The sequence below is a fragment of the Equus quagga genome, chromosome 14 (genome assembly GCF_021613505.1).
Source record: "Equus quagga isolate Etosha38 chromosome 14, UCLA_HA_Equagga_1.0, whole genome shotgun sequence".
NCBI lineage: Eukaryota > Metazoa > Chordata > Mammalia > Perissodactyla > Equidae > Equus > Equus quagga.
This window is the reverse complement of record NC_060280.1, coordinates 51,914,162-51,941,354: the sequence shown is the minus strand read 5'-3', so window position 1 is coordinate 51,941,354 and position 27,193 is coordinate 51,914,162. Positions and strand designations below refer to the sequence as shown.

General features: G+C 35.5%; 1 protein-coding gene across 2 annotated transcripts in view; it reads right to left on the bottom strand.

The window, feature by feature from the left end:
- Positions 1-26,073, bottom strand: part of CEP126 (centrosomal protein 126) — a 70,607-nt gene extending 44,534 nt beyond the window's left edge. For both annotated transcript variants that reach the window (XM_046684655.1, XM_046684657.1), the window contains exons 1-2: positions 25,720-26,073; positions 18,990-19,109 (exon numbers count right to left, since the gene is read on the bottom strand). In XM_046684655.1, the coding sequence (XP_046540611.1) occupies positions 18,990-19,109; positions 25,720-25,847 (248 nt within the window). In that variant the 5' untranslated portion in view covers positions 25,848-26,073. The remainder of the gene's footprint in view (positions 1-18,989; positions 19,110-25,719) is intronic.
- Positions 26,074-27,193: the final 1,120 nt, after the last annotated feature.

Below are 27,193 nucleotides of genomic sequence, written 5' to 3'. Positions count from 1 at the left end.
GATAATCAAAATGTGGCATATACACACAATGGAATATTACCCAGCCTTAAAAGGAAGGAAATTTTGACACGTGATACAACATCGATGCACTATGAAGATATTCTGCTAAGTAAAATAAGCCTGTCACAAAATGACAAATATTGTATGATTCCACTTATATGACATACGTAGAATAGTCTAATTCATAGAGATAGAAAGTACAACGTGGTTGCCAGGGGCTGGAGGGAGTGAGGGTATGGGGAGTTAGTGTTTAATGGGTACAGAATTTTTGTTGGGGAAGAAGAAAAAGTTCCCCAGATGGGGATGGATGATGGTAATGGTTGCACAACAATATGAATGTACTTAATGCCACAACTATACACTCAAAAATGTTTAAAATGGTAAATTTTATGTTATGTATATTTTACACAACAAAAAATAAGAATCTCCCCAGGTCCTTGATATTGAGGATGTTTTTTCAACTTTGTGTACTGTACAATATGAATGCAGCTTTAAGCTCCTTTGTCTAACCAGATTCAACCCCTAAGCTCTTCCATACTAAGACACAATTTATTAGCACTGTCTACTGGAAATAAAATGTAAGTTGTATGTGTAATTTTACATTTTCTAGTAGCCACATTAAAAAAAGGGGAAGAAATTAATTTCAATATTTTCTTTCTTTCTTTCTTTATTTTTGATGAAGATTAGCCCTGAGCTAACATCTGCCACCAATCCTCCTCTTTTTGCTGAGGAAGACTGGCCCTGAGCTAACATCTGTGCCCATATTTCCCTACTTTATATGTGGGACTCCTTCCACAGCATGGCTTGATAAGGTGCGTAGGTCCGTACCCGGGATCCAAACCAGCAAATCCCAGGCCGCCAAAGCGGAACATGCAAACTTAACTGCTGAGCCACCTTGCTGGCCCTTCAATATTTTATTTAACTTAATATATCCAAAATATTATCATTTCAACGTGTATCAATATAAAAAGTATTGGAGTTTTTTGTATCCTTTTTCATACTAAGTATATTTTTACATCTGAATTTGGGCCAGTTACATTTTAAGTGCTTAATAGACACATGAGACTGGTGGTTATCTTAATAGACTAGAACCTCTGCTGATAGGCAGTGTGACTTTTCTGAAGGAGGAAGGACTTTTGTAGACAGGCAAAGACTTGAGGACAAGGGATACAGGTTAGAAACTAGGAAGGTCTTTAAAGGGATAAATTTAACTTCTTAAGTAGTTTTCTCTTAGACCATAGGAAAACACATAGTTATTTAATTTTACAAAATTTTTCTGTTTTTAAATAGAGTTTCCTTTAATTACTCTAATCCAGTAGCTACCAACCTGGGACTTTTATCCTTCCCCAGGATGGCTTGGGAAAAATTGTGGAGGAGTTTTGATTGTCACAATTATTGGGGTGGGCTACAAGATTTTAGTTCCTGAAGACCAAGAACTCTAAATGTCATATAATGCATTGGACAATTCCATACAAAAAAGAATTGTTCTACTCCAAATACTTTCACCCAGAAATCTTTCAATAAAGTGTGATACATCCCTGCAGCCTTGTGTGGTGGAATCCTGGAGAATGGTGGACCTGTTAGGTATTTAGACTCTGTTGCCATGCACGCAGACTGTACAGCATATCAAGGGGGCTAGCTCCAAAAATTATTGGCAATAACCAGCAGCAGGCCTCAACAAAATTGGCGATACCTAGGGTCAATTTATATGGAGAAATAATACTAAGTGAACAATTATGGTGGGAAGTAAGATAAACACCTACTTCCCTATTCCTAACCCCAATTTCCACCAGATTAGAGGAAGGTAATTTTTGAGGAAGGAGGAAGGCAGAGGTTCAAGTTGGACGTGAATATTAAGACACCTAAATTGGACACAACTATAAAGAGAGAATTGGGAGTTGAGAAGAGAAAAATAAAGTATATGGCAGATCAGTTCATTTTTTTTTAATGTAGTCTTTGGAGAGAGATAAAGAAAACAGAGGCAATTAAATGCAGGCTTTAGTAGAGTATTCTACTTTCTGCTAGGAGGAGGGAGCTGAGGCTTGCTTGGTAGAAGCTGGTGGAGTCAACTCAAAGTATTAAACTCATATGCTATTACTTGAGATTAAAATGGCAGTGTCAAGGGATAAAAATATGAGTGCACTCCCATGGAACTAGTCTCCACAGATAGTCTCCAATAAAGCATAATTATATAGTCCTTTCCATGTTAAGTAGTCTGGCCCTATGGTTCTCTTATAACCAATAGAATGTTATATAAGTGATGCTGTGTGACTTCCTAGACTAGATTAGAAATTTTGCAGCTTCCAACTTGGTCTTTTGGAATGCTTGCTCTAAGAAAAGCCAGACTCTGTGTAAGAAGTTCGACAACCTTGAGGTCACCATGATGAGAAGTCCAAGCTAGCTAAAGGGAGAGAGGGCATGGAGAGAGACGCATGGCTAGCCTCTAGCTGTTCTAGGCATGCCAGCCCAAGCACAAAACATGTGACAGAAGCCATCTTGGATGTCCAGCACAGTAGAACCTTCAGATAACTCCATCCACAGCCAAAATCTGAGTGCAACAGCATGAGACTTCCAAGTGGGAATCTACCACCTGAACCAGTCAACACACAGAACTGTAAAAATTGTTTTAAGCCACTCAGTTTTAGGGTGTTTTGTTATACAGCAATAAGTGACCAGAATAATAACTTTAATAATTTTTTAATCAGTTATTTATTTAGTGGGCTGGGGATAAACCTTTATTAATAAAAATTGTTTACTTCTTTATGTTAATTATAAAGGATTTATTAAATCCATTTATTATATATGCTTTTCTAAGAAAATTTAAGGGCATATTGGAAATTAGTTTTTGATAATAAAATGAAGTGTTCTCAGTAAATAGCACTGTGCCATAAATTATTCAGTTTCAGAGTATCAGTGCATTGCAACTGCCAGTTTAGGCAACTGTCACCTCTATGTCTCATGGCTGATAGTGCAGCATGCAATTGTACAAAACAATTTACACTTACTATATATATATAAAGATTTTTTAACAGATGTCTGTTCAAGGTATTTTTTGTATTTTTCTTCTAAGACACTGTCTATTTCACTGGTAATGAGAACAATTTACATTTATCTAGCTAGGTAAGGAGGAAACCTTAGTTGATACATATTACTGATTTACTTTAGTGATGTTTCAGTGATCCTTATAGATTTGTTTTTTTCCTGGGAAAATGCTTTGATGGTCTGTCCCTTAATCTGGTTGATATGGAGCTAACTCTAGATAAATCTGACAGTTGGCTTGAGAAATCCATGGCTGCCTACATGCTTAAGAGAATTTATTAAATAATGGTTATGTAAACTTTCCTCTAGTTCAAGTACGTGATGTTGTTCAGTGATATCTCATATCTGAGTTGTCAAATAAGACAGTGAACACTTATGTGGCATAGCAGACACAAAAACAAAAAAATAAGTTATTTGTTCTTTAATATCTCAAAACAGGCAAAATGAATTAATCACCAACTCATTGGTACTGTAAAGATAAGAGATCCTGAAAAGATTCTAGGAAGCAAGGAATAATAAATAAAAATTTGTTAACCATTATCCATTTTTACTATTGTAAGAGAGAGAAAATGTAATTGATATTTACATTGGTTTTATATTAGTAAATTCAAAATACTGAATGTGTGAGGACCTTTTACAGCTTGAGCACTTAAAGGAAAACATAGGAGAGAAATGAAAGTTATTTTAAAAGAAGAACCAAATGGTTCTATAGTATCTGAAATAAAAATTTTACTAGTAGGCTTAACAGCAGATTGGAGATATAAGAAGAGAGTAAACATGAGGACAGATTAATAGAAATTAGCTAATTTGAAGAACAGAGTGAAAAAGACAGAAAATAATGAATAACAGCTTTAGTGATCCATGGGTCACTAAATGATAAGTGGTCATTATCACGTGTATGTGTACAAGATATGTGTAATCAGAGTCCCAAAAATAGAAAAGAAAGAAAAAGAATGAGGCAGAAAACATTTGAATAACTATGGCTTAAAATTTTCTAAATTTGGTGAAAAAGTATTACATTACAGATGAAAGCTCAGTGAACTCCTACTAAGATAAATATCAAGAACATGGACCTAGGCAGATTTTAGTTAAACTGCTGAAAACCAAAGATAAAGATAAAATCTTGAAAGTAGTCATAGAAAAAGGACATTACATATAAGGGAACAACAATATGAATGACAGCCAGCTTCTCAGGAGAAACATGGAGATTGGAAGAGAATAGAGTGGTGTTTTTAAAGTGCTAAAAGAAAATAGCTGCTAGCTCAGAACTCTATATTCAGTGCAACTATATTTCAAAAATGAAAGTAAAATAAAGTTATCTTTAGATAAACAAAAGCTGAGAGTGTTTGTTGCCAGAGGTCCTGTACTACAAGAAATGCCAAAGGAATTCTTCAAGCTAAAAGGGAAACTATACCAGATGGAAACTTGGATCTACACAAAGGAATGAAGAACACTAGAAACAATAAGTATGTGGGAAAATGGAAAAGAATATGTTATTCTCTTTTCTCTTACTGTTAAAAAGACAACTGAGGATTTAACGCAAAAATTACCACATAGTTTTGTGAGGCTTATAACATGTATAGATGTAAAAGAAATGACAACAATAGCACAAATAATGCCAGCAGTGTTGGTGAGGTAAATCGACTTACAGTATTGAAAGATCTTTACATTTTGATGTGAAATGGTCTAATAGTAGCTCTAAATAGTTAGGTATGAATGTTGTAATCATAGGGGAGCCACTAAAAAAAGTAAAATTGAATTTTTTGTGGACCAACTCAAAGAATGGCAGGAAAGGAGGAAAACACAAAAAGTAGAAAAAATACAGAATTAATAGAAAATACTTAAATGATAGAACTAAATCAAACCATTTCAATAGTTATTAAATGTAAATGGACTGAGCGCTCTTTAAAAGGCAAAGTCTTATTTTGGGGGAGACATTCTCTTTGAATATTTCATGTTTCTGCACAGTTCAGGTCCTCTGAGTAAAGGCATTTACAGCCAAATTAAAAGTGTTTGTATAAGGAAACACTCCAGGATAGTAAACCTTACAGAGGTCTCCCTTCATGAAGACAGTCTGGGGTAGTAAAGACAGAGGTGTCTCCTTCGCTTCCCCAGATAATACTTGCTTACATTCCAGAGTAAAGATAAGGCCTCTCTCTCTCTCTCTCTCTCTGGTGGTGAGGATAGGCAGCAGCCACGTATAAGATCAGAGTTTTCAAATTTTGTGGTTCCTAGTGTATAATGAACCCCACTGCATGTACAGGTACTGTCTGGCCCTCACTGTATTGCCCTGTGGGGACTGGAGGTTGGGGAACTGATACAAGATACTACTTTGGCTGCTGCTTCTTCCATGAGTAATATACAGTCTTTGTCTTTGAATGAGGGAATTTTGTGTTTTTTTCCAGCCTGCTACAAATACATATGAAATTGTGGTAAGCTAAATCACTGGTTTGCAAATAGGTTAAAATCTCAAACCCTTCACAGTTCACAGTTTCTGATTTAGCACATGCTAGATTGGATATAAAGCAGGACCCAAGAGGATCAGTGCAAATCCAGATAGGTCAAAAGCAAAAGGATGGAAAAGCAGAAGAAATTTATTTGACTAAATTAATATCAGACAAAGTAGGCTTTAAGACAAGGAGTAATACCAAAGATGTAAACAATGTTTTGTAATGATAAAAGGGTCAATTCATCAGGAAGACATAAAAATCATAAATATATCTAATAACAGACCTTCAAGATACATGAAGCAAATGCAGAACTAAAGGGAGAAACTGGCAAATCCACAATCATAGTTGCATATTGTAACATCCCTTTCTTAATATTTGACAAAACAACCAGATAAAAGATATCAGTAAGAATACAGATTTGAACAACATGGTCAACTACTTTGACCTTGTTGATATTTATAGAGCAACAACTATTTATACCCAACGGTTGTATTGCACATTCTTTTCAAGTACACCATAAGAAATCTTACGTTGAGCCATAAAATAAATGTCAATGAATTTCATAAGATTTAAATTTTACAGAGCACGTTCTCTGACCAAAATAGTTTCAAATTAGAAATCAATTATGATATCTGGAAAAGCTCCAAATAATTGGAAATTGAAAACCACAATAACAACATGTTTCTAAATAAGCCATGGGTCAAAGAAGAAATCAAAAGCAAAGCGAGAAAACATTTTAGACTAAATGAAAATGAAAATACAGGATATCAGATTTGTTTAATTTTGTTATAAGATTGTTCAGAAGGAAATTTATAACTTTAAATGCCTATATTAGAAAAGGAGATAGGTTTAAAATCAATGATTTCAGTTTCCACCTTAAGAAGCTAGAAGATAAGCAAACTTATCCTAAAGTAAGAAGAAAGGAACTAACAAAAATAAAAAAAGAAACCAATGAAATAGTGAACAAAAAAATAGAGATCACATAGACTAAAGTTGTTTATGAAAATGTTAGTAAAATTTATAAAGTCCTACAGAGTTCTCTCTGTAATGCATGGTTGCCTTAACATTTCAAAATTAATCAGTACAATTCACAATATTGACAAAGGGAAAAAGTTATATGATTGCCAAAACAAATGAATAAGAAGTATTTGACAATATTCAGGGCACATTCATGATAAGAACTCTCCACAGACTAGGAATGAAAGGAAACTTCCTCAATGTGATGAAGGCCATCTACCAAAAATCCCTAGGCTAGTAGCATAATGATGAATGGTGAATATTTCCTCCCAAAAGGGTAGAAGGCAAAGATGCTCACTCCTATTACTTATATTCCCCATTGCATTGGAGGTCCTAGAAAGTTCAATAAAGCCAACACAAAAATAAAAGGCATATAAATTGGAAACGTAGACGTTACATTCCCTTTATTTACAGATGACTTAATTATACAAATAGAAAATTTTAAGGAATTTATAAAATAACTCCTAGAACTAAGGAATGAATTTAACAAGTTCTCAGAATACAGGATTGGTATAGAAAAATCAATTGTATTTCTACATATAAGCAGCAAACAATGGAAAATGAAATTTAAACACATTCATTTAATATAGCATCACAAAATATGAAATACTTAGGAGTCATTTAACAAAAGACACGCAAGACCTCTAGACTGAAAATCAGAAAATGCTGACATTTCTTTTCAGAGAAATTAAACAAACAAAAAAAATCATGAGGAGGAAATGATATGCTATATTCATGGCTTTCACGTATTGCAACACTCAGTATTGTTAAGATATCAAGTCCCCCTAAGTTGATCTATATATTCATCACAATTCCATGCAAAACCGGGCAGGTTTATTTATACAGAAAAGCAAAAATAAATAGAATAGGCAAAACAATCTTGAATTAAAACAAAATTGGAGGACTCACACTACCTTACTTCACTATAAAACAGTGGTTCTCAACTGGGGGCAATTTTGCTCCTTCCCCCTCAGTGGATCTTTGGCAAAGTCTGGAGACATTTTTAATTGTCACGACAGGGGTGTGTTACTGGTATCTAGTGAATAGAGGTCAGGGATGCTGCTAAACCTCCTACAGTTCATAGGCAGCCCCCCACAACAAAGAATGATCTCTTCCAAAGTGTCAACAGTGTGGCTTTTGAGAATTCCTGCTATAATGCTACAATAACCAAGGCAGTGTAGGATTGGTATAGGGATAAATAGACCAATGGAACAGAATATAGAGCATGCAAGTAGACACTAACATATACGGTCCACTGACTTTTGAAAGAGGTGCCAAGGCCACTAAATGGAGAAATGGATTGTTTTATTCAACAAATGGTGCTGGAGCAAGTAGATAAACTTATGGAAAAAATGAACCTCAACCCTTACATCACACCATACACAAATAATTTGAGACTGATGATAAACCTAAACCTAAAAGCTAAAATTGTAAACTTTCTGGAAGAAAATAAGAAGACTATATTTATAACCTAGGGGTAGACAAAACGTCTTAGGACACAAAAAGAACTGTCTATAGAAAAAAAATTGAGAAACTGTACTTCATCAAAACTTAAAACTTCTTTTGAAAGATTTCATTAAGTAAACGAAAGGGCAAGCCACAGATTGAAAGAAAATACTTGTGACATATATCTCTGACAAAAGAATTGTATTCAAAATATATAAACAATCTTACAACTTAACAAGAAGAAGACAAACAACTCAATGAAAGAATGGACAAAATATTTGAAAAGAGACTTCACAAAAAACATACAGGGATGGCTAATCAGGGAAGCACAAAATAAAACCATTTTATACCTACTATATGACTAAAACTAAAAAGCTTGAGTGGGAAGGTAATGAAGCCACTGGGATTCAAGCACATTGCTGGTGGGTGTGTAAAATGATCAGCCTTTATGGAAAACTGTTTGACAGCTTCACATATGAATAAACCTACACATAGCTTAAGACCCAGCAATTCTACTTTTAGGTGTTTACTCGGGAGAAATGAAACATATATCCACAAAAAGATTTCTTACTTATTGATTCTTTCATGCTTTACTATTTCAGCTTAAATTATCTTTCTGCCAGCAGCTTTATTAATAGTCCCAAATTAGAACAACCTAATGCCCATCAATAGAAGAATGCATAAACAAATTATAGCATATTTTTACAACAGAATACCACTCAGCAAGAAAAAAGAATGAACTACTGATACATGTAATGATATGGATGAATCTCAACATTAAGTGAAAGAAACCTGAAACAAATGCAAAAACAGGCAAAACTGATTCTGATGACAGAAATGAGAAGAGTGTTTACTATGAGGGTGGAGGTTGACTACAAGTGATTTGAGGGTAAATGCAAAGGAATGATAATGACAGACCAGGGAGTAAGAAGTTCCATTTGAGCAAAAGTGAGAAGATAAGGGATGGAATGAACAGAGAAAGGGTGATAAGATAAATGGACTGAGGTGCAGTCTTAGAATTGCTGAATTCAAAGTATTAGAGGAAGTGACATGGAAAGACAGGAAGTATAGATCAGAGATTGAGATTCCTGAAACTGAGATTTTGGAGGTGGAGGAGTAATTGGTAATAGCTGAAGTGAGGTGCCACTGAATGGGTGAAGTTCAAGAAAATGACAGGCCACCAGAGATGGATAGTCTATGCAGACAATGAAATTACAAAGAACGGTCACTGGAATAGCAGCAGGGAGACAAAAAGAGACAGGTGCTAAAACTTTCAAGGAATGCCATAAAGGATCCCATAGATGACTGCAATAAGAGATAACGGTGAGCAGTATAGTTTAATGGGATGATGTTCAAAAGAGCTGGGGGATTTTAAAGAAAAGGGAGAGCAATGGTTAGATGCAACAGTGAAGAGCAATAATGGCTCCATATATCTCATCCGTTGTATCTATTAAATATTTACTAGTCTCTTCATGCTTTCCACTATCACCTTCTCCCTCCCTCTTATGTTCTTTATGATAGAGAAAATAGAAGCTGTAAGCAGAGAATTTTTTACACTCCTAAAAAATTACTTGCGTACACATTTATCTCAATTTGAGGTTCTAGGAACAGTTTCTAATACAATCACATGTCTTCAATTGCTTTAAATCTTAATTTCCTTTAGGAGGGGGTAAACATTTTCCATGTTTACTTTCTTCCCAAAGGCACTATACATGTGGGTAAGTGTTTATATAATTGACTTTTGTATTTGGGCAGGGGATACAATCAGGATTCTAGGGATTGATTGAGAAAGAAAGTTTGGGGGAAGGCTACCAGCAAAGGAAAGTTAGTCACTACACATAAGGTGACCTGTGAAAATGGAGTAATGATAGCAATCACTTATTACAAGTGCTAACTATGGCCAAGCACTGCATATGACAAGTATTTTATATTCATTACCTTGTCTTATCTCACAACAGTTCTCTGAGTTGAATATTTGACAGATAAAACTGAGTCTTACAAAGGTTAAGTAATTTTTTCATGGTCACATAATCACTAAGTAGAAGAACTGGGAGTTTAAACTAGGCTTCTGATTCTGCCTGGTTTTGAACCACTATATTATTCTATTACCCTACGTAACAGCCTTTTTGTAATTTTTCTCTTCTCTTCAAAGCACTTCTATCCCCAATATCCACACACAACAAAAGTTTGTCTTCCGTGGAACATTAAGCTTAACATTATCGTAGTATTTATCTCAGTAAATCATAATGATGTATTTACTCTTCAGTATTGTTTATTAGACACTAAGTATCATAAGAAGGACAGTGTCTGTGTCAGCACATAGCACACAGAGCTTGGAATATAGCAGGTACTTCAGAGAATTGTTGAAAGAATTAATTGCATTTTAACTGTTTGTCTCCCCCATCAGACTCATTGAGTTCATTGAGTTCATTGAGTGTAGGAGCTAAAAATTTAATTTCTGGAATTCCTGGGCCTAACACAAAGCCTTGCACCTGGTAGATGCTTAATAAACATTGTTGAATGAATGCTTGATGACCATATGTCAACTTCAAATAGATCACAGCACTTTAAAAAGCAGTTATCTATTATTTTGACTTAATTTATCTGCTGGTGCTATAATAGTAAGTAAAACAGATATGATCTATGCAGTTATTTATAATCTAGTGAGGTAAGCTAACAAAACCAAGTAAACAAAGAATTACTAATTGTCATAAGTGATATGAAGAAACTCTAGTTCAACATAGGGAACCAAGGGAACTCACTTTAAATAAAGTAAACAGGGAATATTTCTCTGGAGACATGACATCTAAGCTAAAATTTTCAGACTAAGGAGGCCAGTCACAAAAAGAATGGGGGAAAAACTACACTAGGCAGAAGAAACAGCACGCAAAGGCCTTGAGTTGGGAAAAAAGAAAAAAAAAATTAGCATTTAAGAAACTGAGGAAATACCACTAGTTAAGCAAAGTTTGGAAATGAGGAATGATGGATTTCCAAAGCTAAGAGGTGATATTTTCCATGGTGGCTCTGTCCTCTGGGCTAAAATATATGCAGATAGTAATAATTTCACACACTACTTTCCAGGATCATAGGGAATAAAGCCTATGCCAGACTGAATTGAATTAAACTAGGGATACAATGTGACCAAAAAGCAGAAGTTTCCAGTTCTAAACACAATAGTAGGCCCAATAATAAAAAGTTTTAATAAGCAATTGTAACAATAATTAATATAGTTCTTTCTTTATTCATTTAATGACTAGTTACTGATTTCCTTTTATGCTATTATGTGCCAGGCACTACGGTAAGTGCTGTGGGAATAAAGGATCTGGCGACAAAAACAAGAAAGATACCTTCTCTGCCATTGTAGAATTTAGAGTTGGAAGAGTATGTTGCTTCTTCCCATTAACCCTGGAATTAGCCTTTTTCACAAAAGAAACATGGTCTGCCTTAGCAACTTAAAAAATCTTATTTATGATAAATAAAAATTGCTTATATTTAAGGTGCAAAGCATATTTTGCTATATGTATACAGTGTGTTATAATTACCACAAACTAATTAACATATCTATCACCTCCCACAGTTAACCTTTTTGTGTGTGTGTGTGTGTGTGTGTGTGTGTTAAGAACTCTTGGGCTCTACTCTCTTAGTAAAGTTCCAGTATATAACACATTATTATTAACTATAGTCACCATGCTGCATGTTAGTTTTCCAGAACTTATTCATCCTATAACTGAAAGTTTGTGCTCTTTGATCAATCTCTCTCCTTTTCTCTCACCCCTGTCCCCAGCCTCTGGAAACCACCATTCTACTCTGTTACTATGAGTTCAGCTTTTTTTTAGATTCCACACATAAGTGAGATCATGCGATATTTGTCTTTCTGTGTCTGACTTATCTCATTTAGCGTAACATCCTCCAGGTTCATCCATGTTGTCACAAATGGCAGGATTTCCTTCTTTGTTAAGGCTGAATAATATTCTATGTTAGGTATATATATACATGTGTATATATAGATCCATCTCACATTTTCTTTATCCATTCATCTGTCAACAAACATTTAGATTGTTTCCATATTTTGGGTACCGTGAATAATGTAACTTAGCAACTTTTGAAGGGTCTGTTTAACATGTGCAATTCTGCCTCATGAAACATGTAGACTATTTTGGCTCAAAGCGAGTCACCTCATCAGATGATGGCTGTATGCCAAACTGTTTGTTCCGGTTTCCCAGGAACCCACAACTATGGAGTATCATTTTCTTCTGTTGAAAATACTCTTAAGAAATGAACAAATAACCATCACGGCAACAACTTTCTTTAACAATAGAACCCAAGAAGTAGTATTAAGAATATCTGAGGTCACAGGAGACACAGGCAGAAACAGAGAGCTGGCCTTTTGTGATGCATTCTTTTTTCTGGATGGAACCATATTTCAGATTTAGGTAGTTACAACTTTCTAGAGATATGATCATATTTGAGTTTAAGACAACTATATTTTGAGACAATTAGAAATTAAAGGAACTTTGAAAAAGATAAAATATCACTCTTTCAAATTAAAAAAATGCAACTGGGGAAAAATAGTTTTTAAAAATAAAGCATAACATTTTTAACAAACAGTAATGCCAACAGCCTATAAGAAATAAAACTAAACTCAAGAATATACTGTCAGTTTTCACTGCTTGGCAAGAAATTTATGTGTCCCGGGTTATTATTCCTATACTTGCCAAGACTTAAAATTATTTGAAATCCCATAAATCTCTATTAAAATCATATTTCTAACTTACTGTCTGTCACTGTCACTTGACTGGAAAAGAAAACAAATGAAAAGTCTAAAATGATCCTTATCACACTATTGGAGAGGAAAACACCAAAACAACAAAGATCTATATTCTTATTTATCACATAGAATTAGGAATGTACATACTACAAAGAGAAAATATAATAGTAGCTCATTTCTCTAAAGGATGAGGTGTCAGCCAAAATAAACGTCAATATCAATTAACTAAAGCTCATAAGCTCTAATCATAAGAGTCTCTTAGGTACTTATTCACATATATTGTTATCTTAGATTGAGTTCCACAAAATCCTCTCTTTACTTAGGTCATAATATACTAGAAATACAAAGGAAGAAAAGGGAAAGGGCTTCCAGAAAGAGAAATACTAACATCAAAAAGAAAGAAATTTAGCTTCTGGGAAGAGACAGGTAAACATACTTTTTGCTATTTCTCCCACTAAGTACAAATAAAAATCCTGGACATTATATATACTTAAAAATAAACAAGAAGAGTCTGAAAGGTGGAGAGGAGGAGGCAGACTGGCTAGGGACATTGGGACCTGAGGAAAAACATGTGGTAAGTTCCCTGGGTTTTCTTTTGGCTTCATATATTCCAGACTTGGAGTGGGAGAAACAGGCAATGTGAATAGGCTCAGACAAAAAAAAAAAAGTCCCAACTAAAGCTTGCTTTCTCTAGCCCCAGGATGAGGAAGGGCAACCTATGAAAAGAGAAAACTTTAAGACAATAATCCTACTACTCCATCCAAATGCCACAGAAAAAAGCCATGGTCCTGCCGGCAAAGGCTGAGAGGGGAGCCTAGGTTTCATTTCCATTCTTGCCAGGCTTTAACAAGGTGCCCCCAACACTGCTGCCGGGATGGTGTCAGAGAAGCTGAGTAGAATGTCGGGCTTTCATCCCCACCTGATGGTAATGAGGCCCTCCCACACCCCAGTATTAGTAGAGACAATGTGGGGAGTCTGGACTTCCACCCACACAGCAGTAAGCAGGTGCCCCTATCTCTCCCCAGTTGGACGGTGTCTGAGGAGGCTGTGGAGAGGCAAGACTTTCACCACCATCCAGCAGTAATGAGACCACTCTCACCTTGGTGTCAATAGAAACCATGTGAGGAGCTGGAACTCCCACTACTGCCCAGCAGGAATAAGGAGCCCTCCCCCAACGTGGTGTTAACAGAGGTTAAGTGGTAAACCTAGACTTCCATCTCCATGTATCAGTAACAAGGCAGTGTCTTGCAGATATAGACAAGATTATTCTAGATTTTATATGTAAAGGCAAAGGAATTAGAATACCTAAAACAATTTTGAAAAAGAATAATAAAGTGAGAGGAACCAGTCTACACGATTTGAAGACACATATAGCTACAGTAATCAAAATTGTATAGTATTGGCGGAGGACAGATATATAGCTTAATAGAACAGAGAACCCAGAAATATACCCACATAAATATGCTCAAGTGATTTTTGATAAGAGTGCAAAAACAATTCATGGAGAAAAGATAGTTTTCTAACAAAGGATGCTGGGCTAATTGGACAACCATAGGCAAAAAAAAGAAAAAAAAAGAAAAAAGAAAAAGAAAAAGAATCTTGCGCTAAGTCTCACAGCTTATACAAAAATTAACTTAAAATGGATCACGGGCTTAGCTGTAAAACTATAATCTTCAGGATATAGGGCTAAGCAAAGAGTTCTTAAACTTGACACCAAAACACAATCCATAAAAAGAAGAACTGATAAACCGGGCTTCAAAAAACCGAAAACCTTTTGCTCTGGGAAAGACCCAATTAAAAAGGCGAAAAGATAAGCTCCAGTGTAGGAGAAAATATTTGTAAACCACCTATCTGACAAAGGACAAGTACCTAGAATATACAGAGAGCTCTCCAAACTCAACAGTAAAAAAGCAGATAATCTAATTAGAAAATAGATAAAACACATTGAGAGAAATTTCATTAAAGAGGATAGGCAGGTGGCAAATAAGCACAAGAAAAGAGATTCTGCATCATTAGCCATTAGGGAAATGAAAATTAAAACCACAATGAGATATTACCACACATCTATTAAGAATGGCTAAAATAGAAAAACGACAAAAAATAAAAAGTGACAACACCAGTGCTAGTGAGGAAGTAGAAAACTGGATTACTCTTACACTGCTGTGGGTACAGTCACTCTGAGAAACAATTTGGCAGTTTCTTAAAACACTAAACACGCAATTACCATATGTCCCAGCAATTGTACTCCAGGTCATTTATCTTAGAGAAATAAAAACTTATATTCACACAAAAACCTACACACAAATATTTATAGCAGCTTTATTCATAGTAACCCCAAACTGGAAATTACCCAGATGTCCATCAATGAGTGAAGGGTTAAACAAACTTTGATGGACTCGTAACATGGAATACTACTCAGCAATAAAAAGGAATGAACTACTGATGCATACGACAACTGGGACAAATCCCACAGAAATGTGTTGAGCGAAAAAAGCCAATCCTGAAAGGTGACATACAGAATAATCCCATTTTTATAACACTCTAGAAATAAAAAAAATTGTAGAAATGAGAACAGATTAGTGATTTCCACGAGGCGGGTGTAGGAGGGAAGTGGGTGTGGATACAGAAGAGCAATGTGAGGAATCTTTGTGGTGTAGGAAATGTTCTGTGTCTTGACTGTATAAATGTCATTATCCTGTTTGTGAGATTGAACTATAGTTTTGCAAGATGTTACCATGGGGGGAAACAGAGTAAAGGGTATCATGGGATCTCTCTGTATTATTTTTTACAACTGCATGTGAATCTATACTGATATCAAAATAAAGAGTTTAATTTAAAAAAGAGAAATTACAACTAAAGTGAGGGAGAAAATCTTTAATAGAAGAATTCACCAAGCTTACCTGTTAAAGGCTACTCTTGTATACCAAATAAAGCATAATAGATCAAGGGTAATATAGCAATAGAGTAGAATATTTGATGCTCATAATAATGATTCTAGAGCATGAAGAAAAGATCAAACCACATTTATCAAAACCTGTATAAAAGATTACAGTAATGTGTATTGTAATTTAGAAAGATATTAAAAATGTCAAATTTTTCATAATCTATAAATATTTCATTTCTGACAATGCTCTTTATGTATCACCATTAATTGACTTTGACTTCTATTAACCCTACCTACTCAAGCCCAACTCTACCTCCAAATTCATTCTCTTTCTTAGGTCAGTATAACAGCTTTCTATGTGTTCTCTTTGCCTCCAGCCTGTGCTTTCCATTCATCCTCTACCCGCTTTGCTATAATAAGCTAAAATATAAATCTGAGCATGACATTTCTCTGATTTTACTCTTTCAACAGCATCGCAGAGTCCTAAGGATAGGGTTTAATTTCTTTAGATTGGCACAAAAGTCATTTTATGAAATGTCTCCCACCAACTCTATAGCTTTTTCTCCTGACATTCTTCCACATTTTCCTGTGCTTAAATCACATAAAACTCGTCTTATATTTCATAACATCAAGCTTTTTCACATTTTTTCTCTTTGCATAAAACACCTTAAACCCTCATGTCCCCTGCTAACTCCTGCTTATCTAAAAAGACTTTACTCTTCCAGGAATTCTTCCTCGCTCTGTAGTATATGAGATGTGCTTCCATAGCACCTCATAGGCAACTCTATCATAGTATTTATTGCAGAGCATTGCCATCCTTTATTACTTCACTATTAGTAACTTGAATGCAGGAATCATGCACTTTATTTTTTATCCACCAGTATACGAAACCCAGTAAATGTCAACTGAGTGAATAAATGGCTGTCCTCTATGACAATATTTTAAATGGTCAAAGATACCTTCCAAATATCCTAAATTCCTTTAATATGTGATGAATATATTATAAATAATATAGCCATGGATATTTAAATCTACTGATATCTAAACTTATTTGAATCTATATTTTTTAGCTTATACTATACATCCATATATGGATGTTTGATAAATATAACATTGCTTAAAGTATAATTCCTTCTTATCTATGCTAAGGGTACATTTTTCTTGCTTCATGGTGAAATCAAAACTCCATCATTCTCGCAAATAGATAATGCCGCTACCTCAAACTTCACGTTCACCAAGTAATCATTTCATGATTCTCTAGGTAATTTTTTTGCCTTTAGGATATTTAAGGAATCTTTTTTATTATAAATTTTAGTGACTCTTCCAAAGTGCTTGTCCCTCATCTATTACTTGGTAGTGTTTCCTCTTCTCTTTATTTGGGCAATTTTCCCTATTCTGTCCTTTTCTTTCTTATTCTGTCAGTTAATTACATAAGAAATTTGTTTGATCATCTGAACTTTTAAGCCTATATGCTTACATTACGGTCTTTTAAAACTATCTGAAGGCTCCTTTTGAGTTCTTCTTAAAGTTTATTTCAATTTCTTCTCTTCACAAAGTCACATTAAATCTGATTATTGTCATTTCTAAAGTTTAATGGCAGAATAGATTAGGCAGAATAATGTTTTCTCCTGGTATAAAGTTTAATCACTGGTACTCAACAGCTAGGCTTGTTGAGTGAATATTTATTTATTAACCAAAAGATAGTTCTAAAATTGAAAATTAAAAACAATGGAGGAAATAAATTAATTTCCTTTATGTGTGTGTTACTTAAAATTACTTGGTCTACAAAGCAGCATCTAGAAAGTTACTTGAGGATGTGCTCCAGCAAACTAATGGAATAAAATGAAATGAAAAAAGGGATGTTATGGTAGGCAAGAAACTGTGGCTCCAACTCCTAAGAGCAGGATAAGGAAGTCTCAGGATGCCAGTTGTGCGTTAGGCCTAAAGGTAACCAGTATCTCTTGAAGCAGTACCTATTGATGAATGGAGCAGGCCTTGGAGGGAAACAAAGACTCCATTATATAGACACTGAGTGGGAGAAAGGAATACTTGAGAATGTGATAAAAACATACAAGAAAAATATTGGGAAATAAAAAAATGAGAAAGTAGTAAATAACAAGAAAATTAAAAATGTGCAATTTTAGGCAATTAATGTAAATAAATAAAGAGCGCTTTGTGCTATGAACATCTTTTGAGTACTAGTGGGGAGACAGCACAAACAATGGCAAAGTATAACTGACAAATACTGAAAGGAGACTATCTCTACTTGTAGGAGAAAGCACTTTTTTTGCTCCACATAACAATCCCTTGAAATAGACACTATTGATTCCAATCATAAATGAGAAACTGAGGCTCAAAGAGATTAAATAACTTGCTCCAACTCATGGAGCTAGGAGTTAAGCCTAGATCTCTGACTCCAAAGCCCATGACCCTTTTTACATATGATTATTCATCTTTATTGAACACCTATCATCTGCCTTTTACAGGCTTCAGGGGCTGAAATGTAGGAGAAAAATAGAAATATATGAATACAAACAAAAACAAAAACAAGCTTTATTAAATCATCTCAACTACACCAGACAATGAAAGGTTAATCTAAAGAGAAACATAATACTAGGAAAAAATTACAGGCAAACAATTTTGTATTCCCCAAATGGGATTTGCAACATATGCCAAATGATGCAGTTAATAAACTCTGGGGACTTTCTGCTATTCATATGTTGTGGAAATATGGACAAGGTGGTAAAAACATTAAAAAATAGCATAACCACTCTGTCTACAAAACAAAAACCTAATAATTCAAACAAATTTTGAAAAATGTTAAGCAGTGATTAAATGACATGCATTTTTACTCTAGTTTCCAGTTTATACTAGAAAGCTCCTTTTCTTATGGTAGTCATTTATAAAATTCTTTTTATCACATTTCCACCATTATTCATATTTCCCCCCATTTTTCTGATTGGATAAATGAGGGTAGCATATATAGAAAAATTATATAGAAGTGAATAATAAATTAAAATTGAATTATATTTTATTAGAGACTAAATGCTAATTGGTAATCTTTTAATTTACCATGAAATAATATAAAAAACAAAGAAGATAATACATTTAACAGTCATTTTAAGAAGTGTATATGATACTGTAATAAAAAGTTCTACAAGAAAAGACTGCTATGGTCACGGTTAGTAGACCAGACAATACACCACTATATTTGTAATTTAGGCAGAAAAACAATAATAAAATTTGCAAAGCCACACAAATCTTGGTCATTTTATAGAAAAAGCACTGTCATGACTTCAGTTTATAAAATGCTACAAAGTAGAGAAACTATTAACTTATAATGAATTTGAATTTCTACACTTCTGAATAAAATACAATTACTTACTTTTTTCTCCGATTTGACTCCACAAAATATCTACGTGCTCGATTTCGACATATTTTTTGTTGCTGCAGTAATATTTGGCGCTCTTCTTCTAAATTTTTCTCTAAATGGATTTTCATATCTCTAATGATGGCATTAAGTTAAGGAGAATGGTTTACATCTTTAGTGGATGAGTGTCAGTGCTATCTGATAAATATAATTATAGCTTCATACTAATGATGTAATGAATTTTTGTGGAACAATTAATATGTGTACACACTAGTGTTAGTATATGACTGGCAGATGTTTTATGTAAAAAATTTCTGACTTGGTATTAGAACTGAAGATATTCCTCACTTTCCCTGGAAAAAAAATAAATTACTTTTAGATTTCATGAACTCGGACAAGAAGACTGCATATGTTTTGATTCATTAAACACATATTTGAGTACTTATTAACAAGTTACTGTCTTAGGCATGTATATAGGAAAATGAAGAAAGGTTGTATTTCGCTAATAGAAAGATTAATTAAATGTTTCAGTAGATCCTTTAATCTATAGTATGAAAGTCACATCCAAATATTAAAAAATCAAATAGCAATATAACTGGAGAGTTTGGGAATACAGTCTACTTGCTTATTGATTTACCTGTGTTACAAAAACAAAAACAGTAGGGAAACCATACACAGTAATGTTTACTCAGAAGTTTGCCAGAGAAGAAAATATTTTAGTTATCCTAATCATCCATTCATTTGAAATTTATTATATAAAATGAAACTTTAAAAAAGTTGTATTGATGTGGTTAATTGATGTCCCAATTTATTTAGGTGTGGTTCAACTGTCATTATTGAATACCTTTACCAAATTTATCACAGTATTTTTGTTTTTAATGATTTCAAATTTTAAAAAATGGTCATTCACTTATCATTTTGTCATTATTCAGTACCTCATCATTAGATGTAGATGCATATGAGGTATTGAAGTTAGATATTGCAGGGCATGCAACTCGTCTTTTTAGAATAAATAGCCTGTTTAAATCTTTTTCCCCAAATAACAGAGGTTCAAAATTCTCTTTGAGAGGTCTATTTAACCAAGGTTTTTTATATGCCATAAATTATTAATGGTAAAACAGAACACAATAAATACATTCAATAATAAATTATGCTGTACATAATTGTTAACTCAAAATGTGTTAATTTCAGGATCCTATAGTGTTTCAACATCAATATTATATATACTTCAAAACACTCATATTTATTTGAATTTTTTTGTCATTTGAAACTTTCCTAATGGGAACTCACTTGTTTTCAATTATGTTTCTATTTAACCATCTTTATACCATTGGCCATAACTAATTTTACCTTTGTTTTATTATAAAATTTTGCACGACCTCAAGATAAACATATACCCACACACACTTGCACATGTGATATTTTACTTAAAGTTCCTTTTGAAGAATTTATAAAAATGAAACAAAAAAGGAAGGAAATCTGGTTCTTTCTTAGCTTGGAAACAGTTAAAGATTTATCTTGTTCTTCTCTAATAGAGTATTAGGAGGAGTCTGATGTCTATAAGACGGCTAGCTACTAAAAGTCACAACACGACAGTAGAGTAAAGTGTAACTTCCTTTCAGGGTACACGAGAGCAACATTGCATGGGGAGGACAGCGAGAAGTTGCTTTGGCTCAGGTGAGAAGTATGCAGGACTATGATGGAGGGGGAGACAATTCTGTTCTCTGTTTAATTAACATGCTTGAGATATCACAAGAACATAAAGAAAATCACAAATGTAATGTTCGTAATGTTCTGACAACTATATATTCTCAAATTAAATCAAATGACTCTCTCTCTCTCTATAAAAATATAATTTTTGCCTGCTGAGTTATAAAGAAATGCTGCTGCCTTTGCATCTTTTCAAGTTTGGTATTCAAGTTTAAAAACTATTAGATGATGTGTTAAATTTTTGTTTTCTATACAAGCTATCTTGGAAAGGTAAGATATTTCCATAAGAATCACTGTTAAATACGTGTTCAAAGGAAGGTAATGTTTATATACTTAATATAAAAAAAAAAACAAACCCAAGAATACTATGGGTTGTAGGATTGGGTAAGTAACACATAATAATTATAATTTAAAAGCATAGTCTAATCTACCCCAACTCATTCTCATCTCTCCCTCTTCCAATTTAGTCTTTCTTTAATTGCAGCTCATTTAGGTGATTTTAAATATGGTACTATCACAAATAACCATGAATCATACAATGTATATTGATGACAAATTTATTAGAGCTGTCCTGAATCTTTTTATTCTTCTCTGTACTCTCTTCCACAGCCCAGGCTCAGGCGCTCTAAATGCCTTGCCTGGACTATCTCAGTAGTCTTCTAACTCATCGCCTTACTCCTAAATTTGCCATCCTCCTTTTGAACCTCCACTAAGCCAGCTAGGCGCAAGTCTGATTTGGTTTTTCATTCTTTGTTGTTCTCCAAAAGCTCCCTATCACCTTCATGATAAATTCCAAATTTCTTGGAATATAAAGCATTCTACAATCCGGTCTGTTTTTTCAGCTTCATTTTTCAACATTTCCCTGCATGAATCCTATGCCCAGCCACACAAAGATACTTATTAACAAAACAAGCCATGATGTATCATGCCATTATCTCTCGGCACAAGCTTAGCTAACTCTCCTCATCTTTTCAGGGATACCTCAAAGCAATTTGTCCCCTATGAAGCTTTTTCTAACTCCCATGGGATGACTTGACACCTTCATGAGGACATTACATGTGTCTTCCCTACATTTCTATAACTCCAATGCCTGGCATGGTGCTTAGAATATATCAATGGCTTAATAAAAGCTAGCTGAATGATTTCCTTGGAAACAATTCTTGGTAGATATACTAGGACAAAGGCATACATATTTTTATAGCTTTTTGTGCCTTATAGACAAATTGGTTTATAAAAGGGTTTTATAAATTTACATATAATTAGAAATATATGTTTCAAAACCTCATGAGCATAGGGTAGTACTTTTTTTTTTTTAAAGACCAAGTGGAAAATCATGTTTTATTATGTGTGTATTAGCAAAATAGAATGCTTTCCATGTTTGATTACTAATTTTTATTTTCTTCTTTGGTGAATTGTTAGTTCAGTCACTGGTCATTTGTGTATTGGGAATTTGATTATTTTTTTGCTGAGGAAGATTTGCCCTGAGTGAACATCTATGCCAGTCTTCCTCTATTTTGTATGTGGGTCACCACCACAGCATCACCACAGATGAGTGGTGTAGGTCTGTGCCTGGGAACCAAACCTGGGCTGCTGAAGTGGAGTGCACTGAACTTAACCACTAGGCCACAGGGCCGGCCCCAAGAACTTGAGTTTTTAAAAAATTAATTTCAGTAAAATTAATGGAGATAGAATATTGTAGCTATTAATCCTCTATCATAGTTACTGCAAGTATTTTCCCAAGATAGTTCGAGTTTTATTTATTTATACAACTTCTCCTTACACTAAAGTTTTAAGTTAAATGAGCTATCTTTGAAATATTTTTCATTTGACATTTCTTCTTTTCAAATGGTAAAGTTTCTATAACTTTAAACAGGAAAAATGTGAAATTCTATTTTCTGTCAGTTTTCTTTCACAATTTTATTTTATATTTACCTTTTGATCAGCTCAAGTCTATTTTGGAGTGTAGTATAAAGTGTGACTCAAAGTACAGACAGTGAATTTAGACTACTCTTTTTAGAAGTCAAAATAAGGAGACAGGAGATATCAGAAGATAGTTCAAAGGGTTCTTATGCTCTAAAGGTTTGACTGTTAGTTGATTTTAAATATAGCCAAGACCTGAGTATGTTTATAGGCTGTGAGGAAAGAAGGCCATTAGAGAAGGTGAAAGTAAATTATAAGAGAGAGATGGAATAATTTATAATCCAGGGTTACAGAGGAGAAGAGATGTGATGGAAATAAGGGCACAAGTGAATGGATTCACCTTCTACAGTAAAGGTGATATGCTAAGAGTGAGCCTGGGAAAAAAGACAGGGCAGGGGATTGAGGTGGTGATGGGAACATGTGGGTGTGTGTTGTTTGTTGGGAGGGACCTGAGGGAGTTCATGGCATCCATTGTCTTAAGAAGTGGTAAGACTGTCTACTGAGAGTGAGGGAAAGTGATAAAGATCTGCCATAGGCATTAAGAGAACAAGAGAGAACCTTGCTCTTGTTCAGGTGAAGCTAGAAACCATCAATCTGTAGTGGCGCCAGTCTATTGTTTTTTGATTTCTGACAGCATTTTTATTATTCGAGTGAAGGAGCAGAGAAATAGGACTGTAGTAGTCACTGGGTGATTGAGGCAGAAGGATATGAGTGGAAAGAACCAAGGATGTTAGTGAGAAAATACGTGTAGATAATGAAGAATAGGGTATAAACTGGGTAGGGAAGAAAGAGGCAAGGTGGGAGCTAGGATACAATGAGAGGGAAAAATACTGGAGATATTTATGAGAAAAATGAAAAATTTTTTCATATTCATAAAAAAAGGTCTTTCATGTTGCCTAGTGAGGTGACATGAAAGACCTTTCACTTTTTTTTAAACAAACTTTATTCTATTTCTATTTGAATGCCTATAAGAGATTGAAATGATAGAACTTGAGCTAATTTTAATTAGATGAACTTTATAAGGTTTTGCCCTTTATATAGTGTCAGGAAAATCTGACTCAAGTGAGAAAACATCTTCAACAGGAAGCTGGATGGCTTCTGAGTACTGAGTTCATATTTGGAAGTTACATGTAGGAATTTTACCAAGCCATTCGCTTATTTTAAGACTATAGTTCTTTTTTTTTTCATTTAGTCATTCATTCAATAAATGTGAGCACCTACTTTGTATCAGATAGCCAACGAGAAACATTACAGACACTAAGAAGATCCAAAATAAAACTTAGAAAAGGTGCTTACGTGTTTCTCCAACTAGTAAATAATGATTTTCCTGATTTAGTGTCATAGTCTTTATGTTCAAAAATTCCTTTAACCCAATTTAAATATAGATCTATAGACTATATATATTTATATATAGTAGCAAACATATATGTAAACTAGCAAAAAACATATGTAGAGATATATATATTATATATATACACACACTGGCAAAAGTTGTTGGATTTTATCAAAGCCTCTTGGGCATATATTGAAATGATCATTTACAACTTTCTTAATTTTAACCATATATTTAGTATTTAAGTATATTTTTAGTAATGCATTTCTTTATAGGACATCATCATCCCAATTCTGGAATTAAGTCTATTTGGTTTTGTTTATTCGAAGTACTGCTGGATTGTATTTACAAATATTTTCTTTGATGTTTGTATCAACGTTCATACCACGTAAATTAAAAAAAATTAGTAGGTCTATGACCATTTCACTAGTGAAAATGATGGAAAGATACACTTTATCAATGAGCCACTTACAATGCGTCCCTATTTTCTGATTGAGAGATAAATCAGGGTCCATGTAGCAGGAGTTGAGTGTCCAAGAAAATACAATGTCAAGGGGATAGAATCAAATCCATACAGAAAACAATACTGTTTATTTCAGAATATATCTTTGAGAGGACTGTTTTAAAGAGTAGCAAGGGCAAAAGGCAAAGTGAATGGGGTTAATAATGAATAGATGAGAAGAACTAGAAGCTGCTTCTGCAGGCTACTATTTTGAGAACTTGGCTAAAGAAAGAAAAGACAGAAATGATGGAAGCTTGAGGAAAGCATGTCAGAGGAGAGACCTTTACCTTAGCGAAGCTCTGTACATACCTGTCTTCCTCACTAGGGTTGTACCCCTAGCACCTAGAACAGAGTCTGCCAAAGAGCAGACACTAAATTAAAACTGTTTGTTGAATGCTGTTAAAATTGCAACATCCCGGAAGAAGTGGGAGACACTGGAGATAAGAAAGTGGGGGTTAACGGGGAGAGAGAAGACACTTCATTCTCCGACAAGAACGAAGAAGATGATTATACAGCACCATCACTACCAACCAACTTGTTTGAGAGTCCAAGGGTTAAATTCTAACTATCGTAACATTCTCTGAAAGAATAAACATGGTTTACATATTTTGAAAACAAAACTCTTTCAATTTTCTGCAATGCAACCAATGGCAACATCAAAGGTGGGCTCGACCACTTCCTAGGGAAAGGTCAGAGACAAGCCAGCGAGAAGTGTCCAGGTCCTTTGCTTCTCATTTTCTCTCTGCCGTCTCTCTGACAACAGACTGGGCAGAGGATGAAAAACAAAACAAATTACCCAAGTGTGCTAGGCATTGGCAGCTCGAGTAAACGAATTAGGGGTGTGTTAGGTTAACTGTTAAAAACTGACTCTCAGGATAGCAATACATTTTACTTCCTGGTGGAATTCTTCTCTCCAAGCAGCATGGTTAATCAGGAGGTGGTAATATGAAGCAAAGAACATAATGGCATAATTCTACAAGGCAAGAACATAATCCCCATAAAACACACGGTTGATGTATTTTAAAATTCGCAAAAATTTTACACCCAAGTTGAATGAGGGTGGGATAACTAGGTGGCAGGGAAAGCGGTCACAGAATAGGATAAAATGGTATAATTTCAGGACTAAGGGGAGCGACGACAGTTGCTAAAGCAAATATCCGCACTAAGATGACTGGCTCCTTGCTGTCACCCTGCGTCAGCGGTAAACGGGAATCTAACGGGGAAAGGATGGGCCCCGCTTCCAACACTGCTACCCCGGCAGCCACGGCTGGGAAGGATACAAGTAAGCGCCAGGTCGGTGACGCCCGCCGCTCAACCGAGGGCTGAGGGGGGCTCTGTCGCGAGTGTCCGAGGATTCAGTGCCCAGTCCCGCCACCGCGCTCTGGACTCCGGGCCTCCCGGCCAGCATCCTTCACCTCAGCGCCGCCTCCCCGCTCGCCCCTAGCGCCTCCCTCATGGCAGCTCCGGCTTCCTCCTCCTCCTCGGCCCCTCCCAACACTCGTCTCTAGGCCCCGCGTCACGGGCGCGGAACGGTTGGCCTCGGCAGCTCTCGTTCCCGCGCAGCGACGCTGGTGGCTGTGGTGGCGACGGCAGCTGCGGCGGCGACCTTGCCTAGCAATCGCAGAGGTGGCAGCAGCGACCTCACCGCAGCCGCCATCTTGACAACCAACCGACGCCGCGTCCTTCGCGACGGAAACCAGGGGGGTGGGGCGGGGCGGGGCAAGGCGCCCGAGGCAGCCAATAGGAGGCTCCGGAGGCCCTCCTCTCCGCCCCTCCCCTCCGCCCCCTCTTCGCCGGCTCGGCACCGCCCTGCTGGCGGCGGGCAGGAGCCTTGGCATCCTCAGAGACCCGAGTCTTTGCAGGAGGGGAGAGTTGAATTGTATGTTAGAGCTGACTCAGTTCTACCTCCCTTTTTATGACAACGTTTTCATGGGGGTATTGAGAGTGATGAAAAACAGTGAGTTGCAAAATCCCCAGATACAGGCAAACGCCACCATGGGGATTCTGAAATGATTGCCTTGGAGCTAATTCAGAGTAGAATTTGTTGTGTGATTACCGAATCTGTTGTGGAGTTTGAGTCGTGAGTCTTTCGGGGGCAGCACTATCCCCAAGCACCATTTCTTTAAAAAAGGCTTCGTGAAGTGGAAATTTCCTTTCTCTGCCTTCCCTCACCCACTCCATGATGCTTCTGCCATTCCCTCTGCCATTTCCCTACTTAAAAGGTCTACATTTCAAAGGCTCCTAATGGTGCCTGCCTTGCTGCCAGATTCTGGAAATAGACCATCACAGCGTCTGTGGTCTGGAAAGAAGTTCAGATTAAGCCTAGCAATATCCTGGAAAGATGTGCCAGAAGAGATCATCGCATTGAAATTGTTTCAGGAGCTATGGAAAATTGAGTGAATTTTTGAGCCATGAGTTTAATAGCTATGCAAGTGAAAATTTGAAAAAAGGCTGAAACTTTTTGTTGGAGCCCATTATAAAAGTACATATAAATTCTGACTGCATTTCAGCCAGGATTTTTTTGGTGGAAAAACTCCCAGATTGGAAGCAGAATGTACAAACCAAATAAAGATCACTCACCCACCATTCAAATGTCTCTGCCTTTGTGAATCAATTTGTTCATTTTTAGAGTTCAAATAATAAACTTTTCCAGTTGAAACTATTTAAAACAGAGTTTTTGCAAAGTTGGATGCAATGACTCAAACTGGAATGTGTTCTGGTGACTGAGATTTTAAAGTGCCACAACACATCCAG